General features: G+C 44.6%; 1 protein-coding gene across 1 annotated transcript in view; it reads left to right on the top strand.

The window, feature by feature from the left end:
- Nucleotides 1-354: 354 nt before the first annotated feature.
- The window catches only part of arsh (arylsulfatase H), a 62,329-nt gene continuing 48,976 nt past the window's right edge, over nucleotides 355-13,707 (top strand). The window contains exon 1 of the mRNA XM_056289602.1: nucleotides 355-374. Coding sequence (XP_056145577.1) covers nucleotides 370-374 — 5 coding nt within the window. The 5' untranslated portion in view covers nucleotides 355-369. The remainder of the gene's footprint in view (nucleotides 375-13,707) is intronic.

The following is a 13,707-nucleotide window of genomic DNA, read 5'->3' as shown; positions in this document are numbered from 1 at the left end:
TCACGTATTGTGCTGCGTCCTGAATTTTGTTAATGCAAAAACAAGAAAAATGATCTGTAGCTACCGGGGAAGAACATAAAGTTGCCAGGACTAAAGCGGACTGCGTGTCACGGTCATTAAAAATCCAGAGATAATTTACAATTCTTTTTTTTCTCCCCGGTGAGGTATTCGATAATTCTGTCGTAATGAGAGCCGGCGGGATAGTTTAGGAGTCGGGCGTAACTTTAAATAGGACCGGCAAATGTACGCCACATATTAGACAGAAACGGTTGTTCCCTCCTACGTGAGTCATTACGGTAGATGTTAGCGGCGTCACTGAAGTGAAAGCGTGACATTTTGCAGCTTCATGAATCGCTCCGTTGTGTAGACATGAGGTGAGTCTCTCTGACAACATCTAGTGAATCCTAAGTTTCGTACTTTGCATGTCTTAAGAGTTCTTGATGAAAAGAATATATGAACGATGTGAGCAGATGTGACTTAATTTTGCACGCATTTTCCCCAAAGATTACGCGGGGGTGATAATTTCGTACATTTAGCAACATATATTTGCATGTTGCATATTTTCTGTTAAAGAGCAGTACCAGGCAAAAGACCATAGTATTATTTGAAATTCCTTATTAGGAATAACCCCTTGAGATGTACCACCTCGTTTTCAAGGGGGGTCCTCAAATTCATCATATGGTAAGAAGACTTTACAAAGACTGGCACTGGTTAACCCTGATACGTGTTGCTTTTGCCAACATCGAGTTGGTCGAGTACTTTAATGTTTGTCTAAGTGGACTTGTGTCTGGGGGCACTTAAAACGCGTTTGGCTGCTGTTAAGAAATCTACAACGGCCCATATCATGCTTGAGCACATAAAACTGCAAAAATAGTTTATTTGACTAAATTGCCTAGTACAGACCTACTAGACTGTACCATGCGAGTAATGATTTGCATAAACTTAAGTCCATAGGACAAGAACAACACTGATCCTTCTCCGCCTGGCCAACACTCACACACTCTCCCCTGCAGGAAAGTTATACTCTCCATACATTCCTACTCAGTGAATTTCAGCAGAAGGCAACCTGGACAGGTCACCGGTCCATTGCAGGAATAACACACAAAGTCACCATTCATTCAGACACCTATGATACCTCCTGTCTGTGACAATCTAGAGTCTTCAAATAACCTAACCTGCACATGAGAGTCTTACATCAGATCCTATGTTAAGTACCTTTTGAAATACTATGTGCATCATACTTTGATTTTCCTGTCCTTTGAAAAGTAAGAATAAGTTATTGCTGTCAGTGGACATTTCATGGTGGTGCCATTTTACGGAGGTGTTGCTGCCCTTTGATTTCAGGGCGCCCGATTTGAAATCCGAGTATAACAGAATATATCTGGGGCAGATGTGTGATGATAACTCATATTCAATAGACTGATAACAGTCAAATCGGGTGATCAGGGATTAAATTGGGCTGGGGCTCAGCACCGCCACATAGCACCTCAAACGTCATCAGGTTGAATTGAACACCAGCCCAAAAAAAAAGATGAATAAAATAAAACAGAAAAGCATCATCTTCCATCAATAATTAATTCATTCATACATTTTAGTCTGCCTTTATTGTCAAAAGAATACATATATTACAATGCTTGCCATTTAGATAAGTACCGATTCATTTTTTTTTCGAGTTTAAAATGACGTACGTCATCACTTTCGCGGTCAGCTGACGGTCGTATCTACCGGCTCTCGCGCCCGACTCATGCGGGACCCGGTGAAGGAAGATGCCCGGTTGGTATATCCGGTAACACTGTTGTTGTCACCGTGAGTTTGTTAACCGGTGGGAACATTTCCTCACCCTGGCGTCCCTAGTGGGCATATCAGACAAAGAGTGGCGGTTCTAGGAATTTTTAACTGTGGTAGCCCCAGGGATGGCAAAGGGGTGTCTAGAGGTGGCCACAATGTGTTGTTCATGGGCACGCACAGCACGCAGTTTTCTTCAAGCATTAATATTCTACTAATAATAGGCTAAAACATAAATAGGCTACATGCATACACATAACTGTTGATGGTTAGTCTCCTATTTTGCAGAACCTTTATAGTCAAGTAGGCTAATATTAACAGTGACGAATAGGATGTTTTTCTGAGCTCATTCAGTCAAGTCAGTTTTATTTGTGGATAGCCCAATATCACAAATTACAATTTTTTTCTCAGTCCTGTCCTTAGACAATTGCACACACACACACACACACACACACACACACACACACACACACACACACACACACACACACACACACACACACACACACACACACACACACACAAAAGGCTATCAAGTAGTCAAATGCTGTAAGCAAACCACCAACCAGAAACGCATTATGCAAACCCTGGGTTCTATTTTCCTTTAAATTAAATCAATATGACTCATCTTGATTATAATATACCATGCATTATAGCATACACTTATATAATAAGACAGTTAGCCTAGGGGGTTTGGGTAAAGAGTAAAGAATTGGTTCAGACCATATTAAAGGCTTTTAAAGTCATGGACTTTGTTCTGCAGAACAAACTGCAAGGTGTTAGGTAATCTGTGCACCAACATAACACTAATTTACAGACTTGTTTTAGTCTGAGGAGACTAGCATGAAATGACTGGATAAGTAACATGCATCATTACAGAGTTAAGTGTGAATATGATTTTTGGACAAAGTAACAATGTGTGTTACCACCTTCAGGTTGCACGCCGGATGTAAGCATTAGCTGCATCCCACTGAAACCCACTAGCTAGCAAAATGGAGCGCATTGAATACTTGCGAACTTTTGTTCTGTTGATTCAAATATTTACTTTCTTCCAAAAAAAACATGGAACGTCCACTGATGATGAGAAGACATAGAAGATTCTTACGTGCAAGATGAATGGTATGTAAATTATTTTTACTTGCAGCAGTAGGCCAACCAGGAAACTAACGTTAACATTAGCCTACACACGAGTATAAGGAAAACTAGAGTCAGCAAATTGGTTTTAATGTGTCATATGTACCGTATATAACAAAGCATGTTAAGTGAAATGTGATGTTAACGCACATTTCAACTTTACAGGCATTGGTAAACGCCCTGAGAAGACGGACGGCGTGGACACATCCGCGTGCGCAGCTATGGTGGAACACTATTGTTCCTGGCTTCAACAACGAGCAGTTCATGAGCAACTTGCGTGTGGCAAGGGCGTCCTTTAATTACCTATGTCAACGTCTTGGCCCTATTCTGCAAAAGAAAAACACTAACTACCGTCTGTGCATACCAGTGAATAAACGGATCGCCATAGCCCTGTGAAAACTGGTCAAGAACAATGAATACCGGAGCGAGTCACCTTTTTGGCATTGGTATTGCAACTGTTTGCAATTGTGTGCAGGACTTCTGCGATGCTGTAATAAAAATGCTGCTTCCTGAACACACCAAGACCCCTGATGCTAGGAAGTTGATGGAGATGGCAACTTTTTCCACAACAGATGGAGAGCACCGCAATGTGTTGGAGCAGTAGATGGCAGCCACATACCAATAACAGCAACAGAACTGTACCCATGTGACTATCACAATAGAAAAGGATGGCATTCCGTCATACTACAGGCTGTTGTTGATGGAAAGGGTCTGTTCTGGGATGTGTGTGTCGGCTATCCTGGGAGTGTGCAGGATTCACGAGTGCTGCAACAGTCACGTTTGTGGGAAATGGCAATGGATGGACAGTTTTTTAGCCAACACATTATCAATATCTGTGGTCATGAAGTAGGACCCTACCTAATTGGAGACCTTGCATACCCATTAAAAACTTAGCTGATGAAGCCTTTTTCAGATACAAGCAGACTGAACCCACAGCAGCTGAGGTACAATTCCAGATTAAGCAGTGCAAGGCTATTGTTGAGACTACCTTTGGGAGACTCAAAGGTAGATGGAGGTGTCTTCTAAAGAGGAATGACTGCCAATTGGACCTTACAAAGAAGATGGTTCTGACCTGTTGGGTGTTGCACAATATTTGTGAAGAGCATGGTAATCAATACATTGAACACGGTCCAGTGAGGCATGTGAACATGGAGCCTCCTGTTTGCATGTTGCAAGAAGGAGAGCAGCAGGAAGGCGCTGATATGAGAGTTGCATTGATAGAGTACTTCAACTCTGACTGATGGACTGTCCAGAATTGTACTGTACACTCTCCTGCACACACATCCCAAAAAAACAGCTGTTCCAATACATTGTTTCTTGTAGCAGACACACTGTTGTTTTTATTTAGCTATTTCTACTTGTATTGCTCTGCTCTACATATTTTCATTTTTTATTTTTTAACTGCATTCTGCAAATGCATTCTGTATATATATAAAGTTGTAGTGCACTGTTGCACAGCTGAGAGTTCAGTGGCACTGTACACAGTGTCATAGAAACAGTCTTTATTAAAGTTTTCTATGAAAACAATGACATTTTGCTGTCAAAACAGTTTCTTTAAAACAAGAATTTCTTTAAAACAAAAAAAAACACTGAAGACATACAGTATGTATAAAAGGTTTATAAACTTAACACCTAACAACCTGGTTTAAGTGGGTCTATGAACACTGAAGACATAGGCTATGTAAACAAAAAACAGTCAGGTTTACAAACTTGAAACCAAAAAATGACTACCTGACAACCTGGTTGAAGTAGGTCTAGTATGATACTATTTCTGAATGCTGTTGACTGTCTTGATTGTAGACATCATCCTCTCAACCAGCCCTAGCACAGCATTGTTAGAGGCCTGCATCAGCTGCATCATCCTCTCCTCTCTCTCCCCAGCCCTGTCATCTGCTCTCTCCATATATTCAAGGACATCCTTAATGTCCTGTGTCTTCTTTCCTGATTGAAGTAACAGCATTGGTTTTAAAGACAACATGTAATCAATACAGAAATAATTTTGTGTTAAAACTAGGACGTCCTGCCAAACAAACATACTCTCTCTTGTCTTTGGTTGCTCCTCCTGTTCTTCTGGAAATCTCCATCCTCAGAAGCAGCCCTGGTATGCCTATTAGGTGTTGGCCTACTGGTAGAGGGCTCAGTATCGGCATGGGTGTCTTTGCTGAAGGACAATTCTAAAGGCAAAATAAAATCACAAAAACGTTGTCTAGGTTGAACGAAGGCTAAAGTGAACAAAGGCAAGAACGACTTTTTCAAGCCAAGACTTTATCAAGCACGGACTGCTCTTTTTAGATCCAATCAGTCATCTGTATTTTGTGTACCTAGTATAGACTATGTTTTTTCTTTGCGTTCCCGTCTTTTCCTCTTCCTGGGGCTGGCATAGATGTTGGGTTACTCCTAGGCGTTGTGACCCTACCAATCTCATCTATCCCACTCTCTCCACTCACGTTGAGCAAGTGGTGACGGGAGGGCTCTGGAATTGCCAGTCTGCGGTGCCAAAAGCCGAGTTTATCTCAGGCTACGCATCCTTGCTCTCCCTCAACTTTCTTGCTCTAACTGAGACCTGGCTCATGCCAGAAAACACTACCACACTTGCAGCTCTGTCTGATGTGTACTCTTTTTCTCACACTCCCAGAGCTGGGAGGCGGGGTGGTGGTACTGGCCTGCTTATCTCCCTGAAATGGAAATACTCTCTTGTTTCCATTCCACAATTTTCTCCACCCTCTTTTGAATTTCATGCTGTTACTGTCTCTTATCCAGTCAAACTCACCATTGTGGATGTGTACCCTTGGTGAGTTTCTGGAGGAGCTTGACACACTTGTCTCGCGCTTCCCTGTTGATGACTGCACTTATCCTTCTTGGTGACTTCAACATCCACACTAACTAGCTAGATCCTCTTCTCTCTTTCCTCTCCTCCTTTCACCTTCACCTCTCACCCTCTCCTCCTACCCACAAGGCCGGCAACCAGCTGAACCTTATCTTTACTAGACACTGTCCTATTTCCAATCTCTCTGTTACTCCCCTCCAGCTCTCTGACCACTATTTCATGTCTTACTCTCTCTCCCTCTCTTCACCCCCCTCAGCCCCTTCCCCTACCCACATGGTTTCCACCCGTAGACACCTCCACTCTCTCTCCGCCACTGATCTTTCTGCCTCTGTTACCTCTATCCTCCCTACACCTGAATCTTTCTCTCTCCTACCCCCTGACACTGCTACTGATCTTCTTCTCTCTACCCTCTCCTCTTCTCTGGACAATCTCTGTCCCCTCACCTCCAGGCCTGCACGCCCAACTCCACCTGCCCCTTGGCTAACCAACTCAGTACATACTGACAGATGGAGCTTGAGAGTGGCAAAGCACAAATGGAGAAATGGCAAACTCCCAGGGGACCTTCTGAATTTCAAGGCTCTTCTTTCCATTTTCTCCTCTTCCCTTTCTGCTGCTAAGGCTGCCTTCTATCACACTAAAATCCTATCCTCTGCCTCTAATCCTGAGAAACTCTTTGAAACCTTCTCTACGCTTCTTCAACCCCCACCTCCTCCTCCTACTTCCTTCCTTCTCCCTGATGACTTCGCTAACTTCTTTGACAAGAAGGTAAACGACATCAGATCCTCCTTTTCTCACCACCCGGTTAGTTCTGCTTGCACTATCTGACCCTCTGCAAACTCCCTCACCTCTCCACATCCCACCCTATCCCACCTCGCTCCCCTCTCCCCCGACGAGGTTCTATACCTCATCACATCCAGTCACCCCACCACATGCTCCCTTGACCCGGTCCCCTCCCCTCTTCTTCAGTCTATAGCACCTGAACACCTTCCCTATCTAACCCACCTCATCAACACCTCCCTCAAGGCAGGATGCTTTGCCTTCAAGACTGCTAGAGTCACCCCCCCCCCTTCTCAGGAAACCATCACTTAACCCCTCTGACATCAAAAACTACAGACCGGTTTCCCTTCTACCCTTTCTATCCAAAACTTTCGAACGTGCTGTCTTTAACCAACTTTCTTTGTACCTCCACCAGCACAACCTCCTGGACCCCAACCAGTCTGGGTTCAGGATGGGTCACTCGACGCCCTCCTTGCAGTGACAGAATTGCTGCACTCTGTGAGAGCAAACTCTCGCTCCTCTGTCCTGATACTCCTGGACCTGTCAGCTGCGTTCGACACAGTGAACTACCAGATCCTCCTCTCTACCCTCGAGAGGCTGGGTGTCACAGGCTCTGCACTCTCAATGTTTGCAACCTACCTGACAGGTCGCTCCTACCAGGTGATATGGAAGAGATCTGTGTCGGAGCCTGACAGACTGACTACAGGCGTTCCACAGGGTTCGGTTCTGGGTCCTCTCCTTTTCTGCCTGTACACGACATCCCTGGGTTCTCTTATTTGCTTGCATGACTTCTCTTACCATTGTTATGCCGATGACACCCAGCTGATCTTGTCCTTTCCTCCCTCTGACACACAAGTAGAGACAAGCATTGCTGCGTGCTTGATGGACATCTCGGAGTGGATGGCGACACAACACCTGAAGCTCAGTCTGGACAAGACAGAGCTGATGTTCCTCCCGAGGAAAGGTTGCCTGCACCGAGACCTGGCCATCACCATTGACAACACTGTGGTGACGCCAACTCGGACTGTGAGGAATCTGGGACTGATCCTTGATGAACAACTGTCATATGCTACAAACGTTGCATCGGTTGCTCGCTCCTGCAAATTTCTCCTCTATAACATCAGGAGGATTCACCCATTCCTCACCGACGAGATGGCACAGGTGCTCATCCAGGCTCTGGTCTTCTCTGGGCTGGACTACGGCAACTCTCCTTGCTTGTGCCCCGGCGTCGGCCATCAGACCTCTGGAGTTTGTTCAGAAAGCTGCAGCTTGTCTGGTGTTCAACCGCCCTAAGTTCTCCCACACAACTCCCCTTCTCATGTCCCTACACTGGCTCCCAGTAGCTGCTCGCATCCAGTTTAAGACTCTGGTGCTAGCTTACAGGGCAGTGAAAGGAACAGCTCCTTCCTATCTCCAAGCCATGGTCAAGCCCTACACCCCCGCCCGACCACTTCGTTCTGCTGCCTCGGGACGCCTGGTTGCCCTGTCGCTCAGAAGCCCCTGCTGCGATCGACCCGGTCACGACTCTTTTCAGTCCTGGCCCCACAGTGGTGGAATGAACTCTGATGTCAGGACAGCGGAGTCACTGCCCATCTTTCAGCGCAGGTTGAAAACTCCCCTCTTTCAGAACTACTACCCTGTTACTTGTTCTTAGCACTTATTGTATTCACTCATTAGAAAAAAAAACTCTTTCTTGCACTTTTACTTTAGCACTGGTTTTGCTCTTAGATGCTTGTTTAGATGCACTTATGACCTCAGATGACTAGTAGTTCTCCTGATTTCTTATGTTAAATGGACTTATTGTAAGTCTCTTTGGATAAAAGCGTCGGCTAAATGACTGTAATGTGATGTAATGTTACTTGCACGTCACACATGAGGCGAATGTATGTAAAACAGCTTGGAAATGTAGGCATGCATAAAGTTGACAGTAAAGTCAATAGCATATCCCCAGCATTTGCTTGGTTTTAATTATAGGCTTATTAGGCTATAAAAGTGTGTTGCGATTAGACTGTCCACTTGTCTTCCTGCATGCCTGTCTGTGTGTCCCAATATGAACGTTGCATTGTGTATTTAAAAGACAAAATGTAAGACTATAATATTAATGCAGTCAACCTACCATCAGATTCTGGCGTGGACAGATGAGGTTCCGTGGACTCCACTGTTGCTAATGTGACTGAATTCAGTGTCCCACTCATCTGGTTTGCTGGTCTGTGACCCATGACGCCGTCAAGTACATCATAATATGGCATAATACGTCATCCAGCTCCACTTTTGGACAACTCTTTTTTATCGTCTCGGTAGTCCTCCTTAAGTTTTTTTAACTTGTTGATAATTTGTTCTTGTGTTCGAGTGAACCCATTCTTGGCCATCTCTTCTACTAATTTGCCATACAGCTTACTCTTTCTCGTGCTACTCTAGTTTTTCCTGAAACTCGGGAGATGCCCAGATAACAACCAAACACTGAGTTACCTCAGCTGACCACTGTGCACCCTTGTTATCTGCCGATTTCACCATTATCTACCGTTAGGCCTCTCTTCTTCCTTTGGATTGTCACGCAGCCATTGATGTCGTCACGGTTCGCGCTGAAAAGCCTGCTATTTTTTGGTGCCGGTTCGGAACTAACTTTTCGGTTTCGAAACCAATTTATTTTTGGTTGAAATAGTCTGAACCATTCAAAAAAGGGTTTGAGAACCGACACCGAACCCGTTCCTTGTTGGTGGAAAAGGGCTAATTGTGAGGTGAAAGAAGCGGCTGGCCACATGTATCGGAGGAGGCATGTGGTAGTCTGCAGTCCTCCTGGATCGGCAGAAGGGGTGAAGCAGCGACCAGGACGGCTTGGAAGAGTGGGGTAATTGACTGGATACAATTGAGGAGAAAAGGGGGGCGGGGAAAGTAGGCCTATTCACATTTAATTAGGACAAATTAAATAAGAACAGCAAAAATTATTATGATAATTATGATAAACCAATGTATTTTATGATTTGGGGATGATATCAAGGCCTATGACTTATGCAATAAGAAAACAATGCCTTGTTGATGTGCAGTCAGAGATTGCAGAAACATACACTCACCGGCCACTTTATTAGGCACACCCGTCCAACTGCTCGTTAACGCAAATTTCTAATCAGCCAATCACATGGCAGCAACTCAATGCATTTAGGCATGTAGACATGGTCAAGACGATCTGCTGCAGTTCAAACCGAGCATCAGAATGGGGAAGAAAGGTGATTTAAGTGACTTTGAACGTGGCATGGTTGTTGGTGCCAGACGGGCTGGTCTGAGTATTTCAGAAACTGCTGATCTACTGGGATTTTCACGCACAACCATCTCTAGGGTTTACAGAGAATGGTCCGAAAAAGAGAAAATATCCAGTGAGCGGCAGTTCTGTGGGCGAAAATGCCTTGTTGATGCCAGAGGTCAGAGGAGACTTGAGCAGTCCCTCTAATATAATCATTCCTAATCCTGTCCTTCTTCGTCATTCTCAGTGAAAATCTTAGCATCTTCAACTCTGACACCTCCAGCTCCGCCTCCTGTCTTTTCGCTAGTGCCACTGTCTCCAAACCATATAACATAGCTGATCTGACAACCATCTTGTAAACCTTCCCTTTCACTCTTGCTGGTACCCTTCTATCGCAAATCACTCCTGACACTCTTCTCTACCCACTCCACCCTGCCTGAACTCTCTTCTTCATCTCTCTCCTGCACTCCCCATTACTTTGGACAGTTGACCCCAAGTATTTAAACTCATATGCCTTTGTCACCTCCACTCCTTGCATCCTCACCATTCCACTTTCCTCCCTCTCATTCACGCATAGGTATTCCGTCTTGCTCCTACTGACTTTCATTCCTCTTCTCTCCAGTGCATACATCCAGGCTCTCCTCAACCTGCACCCTACTCTCGCTACAGATCACAATGTCATCTACGAACATCATCGTCCATGGAGACTCCTGCCTGAACTTGTCCGTCAACCTGTCCATCACCATTGCAAACAAGAAAGGGCTCAGAGCCGATCCTTGATATAATCCCACCTCCACCTTGAACCCATCTGTCATTCCAACTGCACACCTCACCATTGTCACACTTCCCTCATACATATCCTGCACCACTCCTACATACTTCTCTGCAACTCCCGACTTCCTCATACAATAACACACCTCCTCTCTCAGCACCCTGTCGTATGCTTTCACTAAATCTGCAAAGATACAATGTAACTCCTTCTGGCCTTCTCTATACTTCTCAATCAACATTCTCAAAGCAAACATCACATCTGTTGTGCTGTTTCGTGGCATGAAACCATACTGCTGCTCACTAATCATCACCTCTCCTCTTAACCTAGCTTCTATTACTCTTTCCCATATCTTCATGCTGTGGCTGATCAACTTTATACCGCTGTAGTTGCTACAGTTCTGCACATTGCCCTTGTTCTTGAAAATCGGTACCAGTATGATGCTTCTCCACTCCTCAGACATCCTTTCACTTTCCAAGATTGTGCTAAACAATCTAGTTAAAAACCCCACTGCCATCTCTCCTAAACATCTCCATGCCTCCACAGGTATGTTATCAGGACCAACCGCCTTTCCACTCTTCATCCTCTTCATAGCTGCCCTCACTTCCTCCTTGCTAATCCACTGCACTTCCTGATTCATTATACCTACATCAACCAACCTTCTCTCTCTCTCTCATTTTCTTCATTTATCAGCCCCTCAAAGCACTCCTCCCACCTTCTCAGCACTCTCCTCGCTTGTCAGCACATTTCCATCTCGATCCTTGATCGCTGTAACCTGCTGCACATCCTTCGCAGCTCGGTCCCTATGTCTAGCCAAACGGTACAAATCCTTTTGTCCTTCCTTAGTGTTTAACCTGTCTTACAACTCACCATATGCCTTTTCCTTTGCCGTTGCCACCTCTCTCTTCACTTTACACTGCATCTCCTTGTACTCCTATCTACTTTCTTCATCTCTCTGACTATCCCACTTCTTCTTTGCCAACCTCTTCCTGTATAATTTGCTGTACTTCCTCATTCCACCACCAAGTCTCTTTGTCTTCCTTCCTCTGTTCTGATGACACACAAGTACCTTCCTAGCTGTCTCCCCCACTATTTCTGCAGTGGTTGCCCAGCCATCAGACAACTCTTCACTACCACCCAGTGCCTGTCTTAACTCCTGCCTGAACTCCACACAACAGTCCTCCTTCAACTTCCATCATTTGTTCTTCGGCTCTGCCTTCACTTGCTTCCTCTTCTTGGTCTCCAAAGTCATCCTACAGACCACCATCCAATGCTGCCTAGCTACATTCTCCCCTGTCACCACCTTGCAGTCTCCAATCCCTTTTAGATTGCGCCTTCTACATAATATATAGTCCACCTTTGTGCACTTTCCTCCACTCTTGTACATCACCCTGTGTTCCTCCCTCTTCTTGAAATATGTATTCACCACAGCCATTTCCATCTTTTTCACAAAATCCACCACCATCTGTCCTTCCACATTTCTCCTTGACACCATACCTCCTCATCACCTCTGTTCCCTTCACCAACATGTCCATTGAAGTCTGTTCCAATCACCACTCTCTCCTCCTTGGGTACCCTCTCCACCACGTCATCCAACTCATTCCAGAATTCTTATTTCTTTTCCATCTCACACCCAACTTGTGGGGCATATGCACTGATAACATTCAGCAATACACCTTCGATTTCCAGCTTCATACTCATCACTCTGTCTGACACTCTCCTCACCTCCAGCACACTCTTGACATACTCTTCCTTCAGAATTATCCCTACCCCATTTCACCTCCCATTCACACCATGGTAGAAGAGTTTGAACCCACCTCCGATACTCCTGGCCTTACTCCCCTTCCACCTGGTCTCTTGCACACAGTATGCCTACCTTTCTTCTTTATATCATATCAGCCAGCTCTCTCCCTTTACCAGTCATAGTGCCAACATTCAATGTTCCGACTCTCACCTCCACACTCCTACCCTTCCTCCTCTCTCGCTGCCTCTGGACATGCCTTCTCCCTTTCCCTCTCCTTCGCCCAACAGTAGCATAGTTTCCACTGGCACCCTGCTGGTTAACAGTACTGGTGGCGGTCGTTGGTACAGGCTCTAACCAGAGTAGAAAAAGAAGTGGGAGGCCGCGTTGCACAACTGAGCAAGAAGATAAGTACATTAGAGTCTCTAGTTTGAGAAACAGACGCCTCACAGGTCCCCAACTGGCATCTTCATTAAATAGTACCTGTTAGAGCCTGTTTGTGCTGTCCTCTGAAGGGAGTAGTACACACCGGTGTAGGAAATCTTCAATTTCTTAGCAATTTCTCGCATGGAATAGCCTTCATTTCTAAGAACAAGAATAGACTGTCGAGTTTCAGATGAAAGTTCTCTTTTTCTGGCCATTTTGAGCGTTTAATTGACCCCACAAATGTGATGCTCCAGAAACTCAATCTGCTCAAAGAAGTGCCCATCCAACCAATCCAACTTGTGGGAGCTGCTTCTGGAAGCGTGGGGTGCAATTTCTCCAGATTACCTCAACAAATTAACAGCTAGAATGCCAAAGGTCTGCAATGCTGTAATTGCTGCAAATGGAGGATTCTTTAACGAAAGCAAAGTTTGATGTAAAAAAAAATCTTATTTCAAATAAAAATCATTATTTCTAACCTTGTCAATGTCTTGACTCTATTTTCTATTCATTTCACAACATATGGTGGTGAATAAGTGTGACTTTTCATGGAAAACACGAAATTGTTTGGGTGATCCCAAACTTTTGAACGGTAGTGTAGGTATTTCAGTAATATCAGCAGCCAGGGCCATTTTACTAGGCTTAATTTTGTGACTGTAAATTGATATGAATCAAATTAGGCTGTTAATCAAATTAGGCCGGAGGCCAGTATGTGGCATAGATGGATGGCAAGGTGGAGAAAACAACAGGTCAGTAACTGACAGGTTTAATAACAAAATGTAAATTGGTCTGATATTCTGTTTAAACAATGTTTCCATTTTGCAAAATGATACGAACGCATTATAGTTTCTGGCAGTTTGCCACCAATCTTTGGCAAGCTCTAGTTTGAGTCAAACTGTCAAGCAAGCTAGCACATATCAAAATCTATGTGCACACACATGCACCCATGCCAACCCTGAAGCAGTGTTGCCAACTCTTTTCCAATGACAGTAGTTAGCACTAGCTCCAAAAGT

Source organism: Lampris incognitus, chromosome 11 (assembly GCF_029633865.1).
Source record: "Lampris incognitus isolate fLamInc1 chromosome 11, fLamInc1.hap2, whole genome shotgun sequence".
Taxonomy (NCBI): Eukaryota; Metazoa; Chordata; class Actinopteri; order Lampriformes; family Lampridae; genus Lampris; species Lampris incognitus.
This window is presented reverse-complemented; position numbering and strand designations above follow the sequence as displayed.